The sequence below is a fragment of the Octodon degus genome, unplaced genomic scaffold (assembly GCF_000260255.1).
Source record: "Octodon degus isolate 3935 unplaced genomic scaffold, OctDeg1.0 scaffold00176, whole genome shotgun sequence".
NCBI classification, from domain to species: domain Eukaryota; kingdom Metazoa; phylum Chordata; class Mammalia; order Rodentia; family Octodontidae; genus Octodon; species Octodon degus.
Genome location: NW_004524752.1, coordinates 2211263 through 2221264, shown reverse-complemented (window position 1 = coordinate 2221264; position 10002 = coordinate 2211263). Strand labels below are relative to the sequence as shown.

Here is a 10002-nt window from a genome sequence, read left to right as displayed (position 1 = left end):
AATCCTACGCAATACTGTTTGTAACTCTGATATCTCTCTCTCTCTCTCTCTCTCTCTCTCTCTCTCTCTCTCTCTCTCTCTCTCTCTCTCTCTCTCTCCACACTGGCATTCTTGTTTCTCCAACACTTTCAGCACATTCTAGTTTCAGAACCTTAGCATATGCTTGCTCTGCCCACTCCCACCTCCAACTCATATTTGCATAATTCTCTCCTTTCAGATCTCTGATTAAAAATCACCTTATCAGTAAGGCCTTCCCTAACTGCCCTATATAAAATGATATTGTTTTCTTTCCATTTCCCATGCATGTAACCCCATCTAACCTGTTACAAACTGGTTTGCTTAATGTCTGTTGTTTTCTCATGTGACAGCAAAGCTCCATGAGGTCAGAAATGTTTTAGACACTGCTGTATCTAAACACAGTACTCTGAACTGAATAGTGCCTACTAAGTTGTAGCTGTTTAACAAATATTTGTGGACAAAATGAAAGAATATTATAAATGCTATCATTTATTTTTTTTATTTATGCTTAAAGCTGAATCCAGGGACTTGCACATACTAAGTAGTCACTTTACTATTGAGCTACATGCCTAGCCAATAATTGACCTTTTGTAACTTAACAAAGAGAAAAGATTCAAAAAACATGCAAGGCTGGTTGTGGTGGTGCATACCTGTAATCTCAGCACTTGGGAGACCAAGACAGGAAGATCGTCATGAATTCAATGCTATGCAGAAAGACCCTGTCTAGAAAACAAGCAAAACTCCAAAACCAAACCAAACCAAAAACCCTCAGAGTGAACTTCATCCAAATCTTATAAAACAAAAAGTATTTCTAGAAATCATAGAATGGAATGGCTGGAAGCTTCATTTATAAATTATTTATGTTAGTTTTCTTGGAGGATGAAGGCGGAGTAGGTGACCTGGTGTTATTGTTCTAAATATTTTTGAATTGTGGAAATTTTTCAGAAGAGAGTGTGGAGCCTTTCAAAAATATTTAAATAACACACAGTTTTCCATTTTGTAATTTGAAGGAAGTCATGGACCTTCTTTAGGCCATCTGTTACACCTCTACTAAGTCTATAAGTTCGGATTATCCTGTTTTAAAGCTGGACTGGACCTCAGATAATTGTGAGCCTGGGCTGTACTTTGAAAAAGATCTTTACCCCTGTGACACTAGTTTACTCATTGTGCAGTTGCCTTTTTTTTTTGGTACTGGGGAATCAAACTCGGACCTTGTGCTTACCAGGCAGGTGCTTCTGCTACTGAGCTACATCCCCAGCCCAACACTAGTTTATTCAGCTTCAACAAGAGGTGTACCTTAAGATTTTTTTCCATAATTTCATTGAGAGACAAATAGCAATAAGACAGTTTCAAATCAAATTGGCAGGACAGTTTCAATAATTAACACATTTCATACTCTCTTCCTAGTGGTTATTTGCTGTAAAAGATGCAGACATGATATCCTATTTACAAACACTATTAGAACAAATCCCTCTATTCATTAAGAGAATGTAACTATATCTCTATCCTAACCATTTTGAATACACAGATACAAAACAGACATTCATCTGTATCCCTTTTTTGTTTAGTTCCATCATTTGAATATTATAGGTGTGTTAACTCAGCAAAATATTCTAAAAGAGTCCAGTAGCCCATAATAGTATTGGATTTTCCTCTTGACTGGCAGTGTCAGAAATTGTTGACCTGAGTCCCCTACAGCTCAACATAACAGTATGGCTTTACTTCTTATACTTTATTTTTATACTTTTCTGCTGGATGGTTAAGACCAAGGTAAAGCAGGACCTATGCAACAAGAGTTGTGGCTTTTGGATCTGATAAGGTCAGTGAAATCCCCTCAGGATTTATCCTGAGATCCTATACCTCAGATTGTAGAACCTTTGTCAGTGTCAGCCATGTGAATGAGTCATGGCCATTGCTTGGCCAATGTGCTCTCTGTGAAAGCCTGAGAGAACGTTTTCTCTCCATGTGACTGTCCTTCACCTTAAGATTTGATTTCTCTGCAGGTCAGTTTCTCACTTTTCAGCAGCATGATCACTGGTCTTTTTTTTTTTTTTTTTTTTCCAAGCAACAGTTAGACTTTATATTTATCACACATAATTCTAAGTTTTAAAACAGTTACTTTGTGGTAAGTATAACTGTTCCAAAACTTAGAATTATGTGTGATAAATATGAAGTGTTCAGACTCAGCACTTAGGAATTTCTAGATAAACTGATGACTATGTGATTAACTTCTTCTGATCATCCTACTATATATGTATATGTATAGAATAAATATAATTTAGGACTTACCAAGACAAAAGTACTGTTGATGGCTCAGACTTCTGCAACTTTTCATGCTATCAAAGCTATTTATTTTTAGATTATTAGTGAGCTCTACTAACTAAATCCAATAGTCTGAAGTCATGCTAAGCAACTTTTCCATGATATTTAGCCTATTGCTCTTTTAAGAACCTTATATCATTTTATAGTTTCCTGACTCAAGTGTCTTTTAGATCTCTTGCCACCCACTCTGGCCACATCCCAGCCTCCTTCCTTATCCATCTTCCTCATTAGACTCACACCAAGATGTTCCCATCACCTCTATTCCATCCTTGCTATGGTCTCTCCCAGGACAGGATCACCAAACTTAATCATCATTTAAATGTGAATGGCTTCCTAGACTTTAGTCTTTTTTTTTTCTAAAGCTTTAAATTTTACATCCAAGTGGAACACTGCCTATCTCCTAGATTCCTAAATATTAACACATCTAGTAAAGTGTTAAACCTATTCCCTCCTTGTATTCCTTATCTCAATTCATGGCAGCAGCATCTTTCCTGGCATCAGAGCTGTGGTTGGATGTCACATCTCCTTTTGTCCAATTTATTTATTTATTTATTTATTTATTTGGTTGGTTGGTACAGAGTCGCTGGGCAAGCACAGCATGCGGTAGCAGGGACTGAACCCAGGTCCTTGCTTGCCTGGCAAGCTAGACCGCTGAGCTGTCTCCCTATTTCTGTAACTGGTGTGAGTTTTGCAGCGACAGTCACATAACAGTGCTCAAAAGCAAGGACCCTGGAGCTGGTTATGAGGACTCAATTCTAAGCCTAATTAGATGAGAGAACTTGTGCAAATGCTTACCCTCTCTTTCTGAGTTTACTCATCTCTGAAATGAGGATAATAATGGTAGTTAGTTACCTTCTATGGTTCTTGGGAGGATTAAACAAATTTGCATTTGCAAAGTGGTTACACCAAGAGCCAGGCCTAGTAAATCCTTGTTAATAAATTGGTGTTGAGTTTGTCTCCATTTTGATCTCTCCTTCCTACAATGACAGAAGCTTTCATGAGGGTATCTGTTATTGAGTGCTCAACCAGGGGCCAAGCATAATACTAAATCATTTACATACAGAATCTCATTTAATCCTCAAAATAATCTGCAAGGAAGGAGGTCTAATTCCTGTTTGACAGACTAGGAAACTGGGCTTTAAAGGCTAATGTACTTTGCCCAAGGGCACACAGCTTGTAAATGGCAGAGTTGGGATTTTAATGCAGTTCTGTTTATGCCTGGGATCAATGTTCAAAATCAGAAAGCTACACTATATATACTGCTTTTTCTAAATCTGAGTCGCTTACTTCTTCTAAGATCCCATGTCTATGTTATTATGATCAATTCCTTCACAATCTTGTTCCATTTTAACTTCACTTCCCATGGCTTCTCTCGGGTTGGCCTGGTCTTTGTTTCTTTCCTTTTTGCTTTTCTTCTTTCCTTCCCTTTTGTTTTCTTTTGTTCCTTCAACACTTGTTGAAGGCCTGAGTGCCTGGCACTGTGTTAAGCTGCACAGCAATTTGCCTTCATGGAGCTCATGGTTGGACAGAAATTATCGATGACAATACAGAATAAGATGATATAATAGCCAGATTGGGGAGAGGAGGAGACAAAGCAGAGAAAATTTCATTAAGGAGACATTTTGCTGCCTCAAAGGATATTCTGGTCAGATAGCTTCTGGTCATTTAAAAAATCATTTTGACATTATCTTGCTTTTTGTTTTTAAGATCCTTTCTCTGTCAGAGTATTGTCTAAGACTGAATTTCAAAACCATGTCTGTTACACTATCTTTTACTTTCTGGTCAGCTAGATGTTTGTTTCCTTATACATGCCTCAATTATAGCATGTATCATACTTTAGTCTAGCTGTTGGTCTACGTGCCCATCATTTTGACTGGATTGTTATTTCCTCCAGGGAAAAGACAAGAGTCCATGTATTTTTTAACTATCCTTCATTCCTAAAGTTAATTAGAATATCATAAGGCTCAATAAAGTTTTATTAGAATGGAGGAGTATTTGTCAATACATAAAATGAAGTCAAAGCAGGAGGCTCTTTTGATTCAAACTACAGCTATTCAGAAAACTCTTTTAGTACAGTCAAGAAGCTCTGCGGAGAGTAGGTGTTCAATAAATAGCATTCAAGTAGTTGGTGGTTATAGTTGGTAAAATATCTGAAATAATGCTAGGAATAAGGAGAATTCTTTTTAAATCTTCTTGTGTGGATAAGGTAAGATTTCCATGTCTCTGGTTTTTTTTTGTTTGTTTGTTTGTTGTATTTAGCACAGGGTGAACAGAGTCTCACTGCATAGATCCGACTTCTGTTTATAGCCTCCCAGGTGCTGGGATTACAGGCGTGTGCCACTACGCCCAGTCTCAGTTGCTGTCTCAGCATGCCCTGGGGGTAGGGCCGGCATGGTAGGCTTGGAGATTGAACTCTCAGCCCCTGAGTCTGCCTAAGCAGGTGCTTTAATCCGCTGAGCTATTTGGCTGGCCCTAAGATTTCCATGTCTCTGTATTACAAGGTTTTATGGTTTTAGAGCTAGTATTGATCAATTTCATTTGTGCTGCCATTGGGCCATGGTTCTAGATTTTTGCTTACAATTAAGTCATGGAGATATTTTGCAGCTGGGAGCAGTGTGACATGATATATGAAGGCTGGTACCAAGATCCACCATTTTAGTTCATGTCTGAGTAAACTTGTGGCTGGCCCTGGTACTATCTTCCTAGATACACCATACAGTCATTTCTTTTCTATTGTAGTGCCCTCTTCCTGATAGCATAGCCCGCTTTGCCTGTATCTTCCTCCTGACAATATTTACCTCCAGTAGAGAGAGATTTTTATGGTGATGATGGGCAGATGGATACCATGCTGAGGTGAGAGAAATCCTTCACTCTTCTATTTCTTGTTTTCTTCTTGGTTTTGACCCTGATTTCCTTTTCACTTGAAAATGAGGCTTTTGTACAACAAAACCCAGAAATACTCACACAATATGCACTTTTTTCATCATGTCTCATCCCTCTCCTGAGGAAAGGATTGCAGAACCTGTACTGACTGAATTAAGGGGAAGGGAAAGGAGAAACATACATGGAGGGAGAAACAAAGCCAACATTACAAATGGATATCTCAGAATATGGTCACAATACTCATCTAGTAAACTCTGGGTTTCATCAGAACTGCGAGAATTAAAGGATAAAGTATATGTAAGTGGTTTAGGACATTGCTTGCGAAGGGGATGGGAGAGTAGTCAATAAATGTCAGCTGTTATATTATCCAGGACTCCTTCACCCAGGGTGGGACCTAGGTTCCCTTCTCAAGTATGGTCTTGCAGGACAACTACCCCACATTCACTGTAGTGCTGAGTTGTGAGTGATCTCTTCTCCATGTTTGCCAGGAATGATTCAGTCTGGATGACATTTCTGGTCTCACTGAAGGCAGGCTTGATTCTGTAGCTCCAAGTGAGTCTCTTCCCAGTACTGTGTTACCTCCCAACCCTCCACCCCAGAGGAAGGAAGGAAGCTAGGAAGCTCCGTCATAAGTCCATTCGGCACCCTTAGTGGTTTGGATCCAGGAGTTACTGGCTTTTTTGTTAGTCATGAGTCTACAATTACACTGACATTCAGAAGCAGCAGGTTCTTTTTGGCACTGACAACTTTAAATTCAACAAGCATTTATTGAGCACCTAGAGTATGCGAAATGGTAATTCGTTTGAATACATTTGGTCCTAAAGTATTTGTTTTAACTACCCATTTTGGATTAATGTTAAGCAATCTTTCAGGGTTTGATGAAGAATAAATATTAAAATAACAAAAAACATTTGCACAGTTCTTTGCAAATACAAACGTCTTGTGTGGATTATTGTTGCTCCAGTATTAATATTAATTACAATGACAACACTGCTGCTTCGCAGGCAGGCAGTAGAGAGCAGCTGCAAGCCAAATGGAGCCAGAAGGAAGAGGTCAGGGGAGGTGCCTCCAGCACGTCCGGCCCAGAAGGGGCGGGGAATGAAGGCAGGCAACCAAGTCACGCCCTCCACCCTGCCCCCTTTTCGTCGTGAGGCGTAGGCGGTTACCATGGAGATGACGTCTAAAAGGCGGGGCGGGGCGGGGCTATGGAGAGGAGGAGGAAGATGGCGGGAGGGCGGCTCTGAGGAGACCTCGGCGGCGGCGGAGGAGGAGAGAAGCGCAGCGCCGCGCCGGGGCCCATGTGGGGAGGAGTCGGAGTCGCTGTTGCCGCCGCCGCCGCCGCCGCCGCCGCCTGTAGCTGCTGGACCCGGGCGGGAGTGAAGGGGAAACGGCAGGATGAAGTTCGCCGAGCACCTCTCCGCTCACATCACTCCCGAGTGGAGGAAGCAATACATTCAGTATGAGGTACCGGCGGCGGCCGGGGTGTGGGAGGACGCGGAGGGGCCACCTTCTCGCCAGTCTTGACTTCTCCCGCTGCCTCTAGCTGCTTCTGTCTCCCCGCGGACTTTGACCCACTGCCGCGGGAGCCACTGCGGCATCCCCGCCGCGGCCGGCCCCCGCGGCCCCGCTGCCCTTCCCCTCCCCCGCAGCCCGCGGCTGCAGGGGTAACGGATATGCGGGCGGCGGCGGGAGGAAGGGCACAACCCGGCCGCGCTGGGCCGGGGCCGGGGCCGGGGCCGGGGCCGGGTGGTGGAGGCTCGCTGCAGGTGGGGGAGTCGCGGTGCGAGGTCAGCCCCGGGCCGCCGCGGTTCCCCGCTAATGCCCTCCTCCCCGCGCACTCCAACTTCCCCTCCCCGCGGGAGGTGCGCCCCCTCGCCAAGGTTAGGTCTTGTTTCTTTTTGCTCACCTCTGAGCGCGGATTCTGGTCTTCCAAGATAAGCCCATCCAGTGATTCCTTCATTCCACGGAGCCCTTCGGCTTTCCCCTCACTAGCTGACTGTTGACAAAGGCTTTGTAACAAGATCGAAACTTGATCGAAATGTATGTCACACATGCAGTGGTTATAGTTTACGGGAACGTATTATAATCAGCGATCCCTTTTTGATAAGACAGTGAGTGGCTTCTCTTTTGGTGATTGCATGAAGTATACAGAGTAACCACACATCTTTGGTTTTGATTCCACAGTTGTTATAGAATGGAGGGAAGAAGGAGGGAAGAGAATTATTTAAAATTTCAGGTTTCTGCCAAGATTGTGATAGCTAGGAATATATTATAAACACTACCTTAAAGAGAATTGTTGTCCCTCTCCTTCCCAGTTTTTGTGATAACTGCTCTTGGAGGATATTTTATAGTGATAAGTAACCATACCTCCATACAAGGAAAAGTAAAGATAATGAAACCAGAAGGCAAGATGCTTGAAGGGCTTTCACCATTGTAATAGGTAATTCCTAGGAGCTAGTAATTAAACTACCGAATAGAGAAAGATGACTTAATCTCTAACCTCCAGGAATTCACACCCAGGAACAAAGAGTATAAAATCAATGTGGACACACACACGACTAGCTAGATTTTATGAACTGAACTATTTTAGTTGTCTATTTGATTTTTACATAAGTTTAGTGGTAGGGTGTGTAGGCAGTAGGAAGTTTATTTGTGTAGCCATTGTAATTGAAGAAGCTTGTGTAGGTAGGTTAGGTAGAATCTTGAAAGTTGTTAAATTTACTTGTAAAATACAAAATTGATTTATTGTCAGAAGTGAATGGCCTGTAGTTGTTAATGTTTTCTTGTCACTGATTTGTGTGTGTGTGTGTGGCCACAGTTTGTAAGAAAAGGAACATTTCAGCTTATAGAGTTGATTTATTGTTTCTAATAACATTGGGTCAGTTTTAAAATCTTGGCTAGAGTCCAGATGATGGATTTTATTGAAAGGCGGGTATTGGTCTTTCATCTATGAGTAGTAATTTTCAGCACCACTGCCAGTTCTTCATAGAGGCATTAGGCAGGAGCATGCTGGAGCACATCTTATTCTTGTTACATAGTGTTGAATGCTTGATTTGGGTAGAAATAACAGTGGCTAAATGCATGCTGTAATTCATTTTAAGCATTTTATTACTTGACTTTCATAGAATTAATTAGGGATATCTGCGATTGGAAGAGGAAGCATAGGAACCAGTTAGAAAATGTAGTTAACTTGATTTGTAATGTCGGCTTTGTGGCTTGATTAACTACAGTGACTCTGAGACTCATAGTCCATTTGGATCCTACTCTTAAATGGTTCCTCTAGGTTGATCACAGAGAGACTATCTGTGCTTTTGTTTGAGTGCATTATCTTTCTCTGGCTAATTATAAGTTTTTGAAAAATTCATTTGTTGTAGAAAATTAAAATTTGATTTTGTAGAATGCCTATAATGTGACACCTATCTGAATAGTTACTGGTAGGCAAAATTAAATAAGGGGCATATTTCTTTGTAAATTAGAACCATTAAGGAAATTTTGAGGTTTATAATTTTTGTGTTGTGTATTGTTTTAAAAAAGTTGATACTGTTCCTTTAAAAATAATGAAGAGATATGAATAAGAGCCTTTAGTGTTCACAATGTTGGCAGCTTAAAAACTTGAGGAAAAGGAACATCCATAGAAGGTCTGTTGCCTTTGCTAGTGTAAAAGACTTTCTCATAATGAAATAATATGTACTTTCCCATATCTGAAGATGATGGTATTTTTAAAGCACTGGAGGTGAAATTTTAATGTATTGCACTTGATTTCTAGCATAGGGTGCTTTCTAGTGGTGTGAATCATATGAACTGTCCAGCTTCTTTGCTTTTCATGTCAGTTTGCCATATTAAATGTTATTGGAATTAAGCAGAGCTTTAGATTGGAGCTGAAATTTTTGGTTACATCTATATTATATACATATGGCTAATGTGAAAAAATGCTAGTTTTTATATATGTTACCCATGAGATGCTGGGGACAATCTTTTTGTCTTTCCAGAAATCTTTTCTATAAAATGTGAATATGGATGAATATCACAGCTTTTCATATTCCATTCTAGTTCATGAGTTTTTTATTTAAATTGTAGTGATTTTTATTTTTTTGATTGTTAAAGTTATTCATGATAGTAGCCCATTAATGTTCTCAAGATTATTAAAAGAGTTTTTAATATATAAGTAAGTACATGTATTTAGTCTTTTTTATATACTTTTTATTTATTTTTTTTAATTATTTATTTATTTTTATTTATTACATTTATTTATTGTGTGTATGTGTGGCCAGCTCAGCCCACCAGGGGGCGGGGCTGGCTGGCATGTGGTGCTGGGGGATTGAACCGTGGTCCCTGTGCTCTGCTAAGCTTGTTCCAAGTAGATGCTTTAGACCACTGAGCCATCTCACCAGCCCCATGTATTCAGTCTTTAAAGGGAGAATAATAAGCATAAAAGATTAACGAATAGAGCATCTTGGAGAAACCATGTAAAGAAGTCTATTTGATGCATTTGTAGTTTTATGAAGGATAACACAAATAATCAGAAACTATTTTTATTTCTAATCATCTTGAGTGTAAACATCATATAAAATTGAACAGCAGTGTGTCTTTATGAGAATATTCTTAAATTTATAATCAGTGATTGCATATTTTAGAGCTGTATAACAGATACATTAAGATTAATTTAGACCAGGGGCATCCAAATAAATTAGTGTGACCTATGTTAATATTTAACAGACTGTTAATGAAAGAAGCAAATGTATAGAGTTTAACAAAAAATGTATATATCAGGAAAAGAAA

General features: G+C 40.1%; 1 protein-coding gene across 1 annotated transcript in view; it reads left to right on the top strand.

Moving 5' to 3' along the window:
- The first annotated feature begins 6411 nt into the window (after positions 1–6411).
- The window catches only part of Xpr1 (xenotropic and polytropic retrovirus receptor 1), a 192771-nt gene continuing 189180 nt past the window's right edge, over positions 6412–10002 (top strand). Inside the window, exon 1 of the mRNA XM_004643431.3 lies at positions 6412–6687. Coding sequence (XP_004643488.1) covers positions 6619–6687 — 69 coding nt within the window. The 5' untranslated portion in view covers positions 6412–6618. The remainder of the gene's footprint in view (positions 6688–10002) is intronic.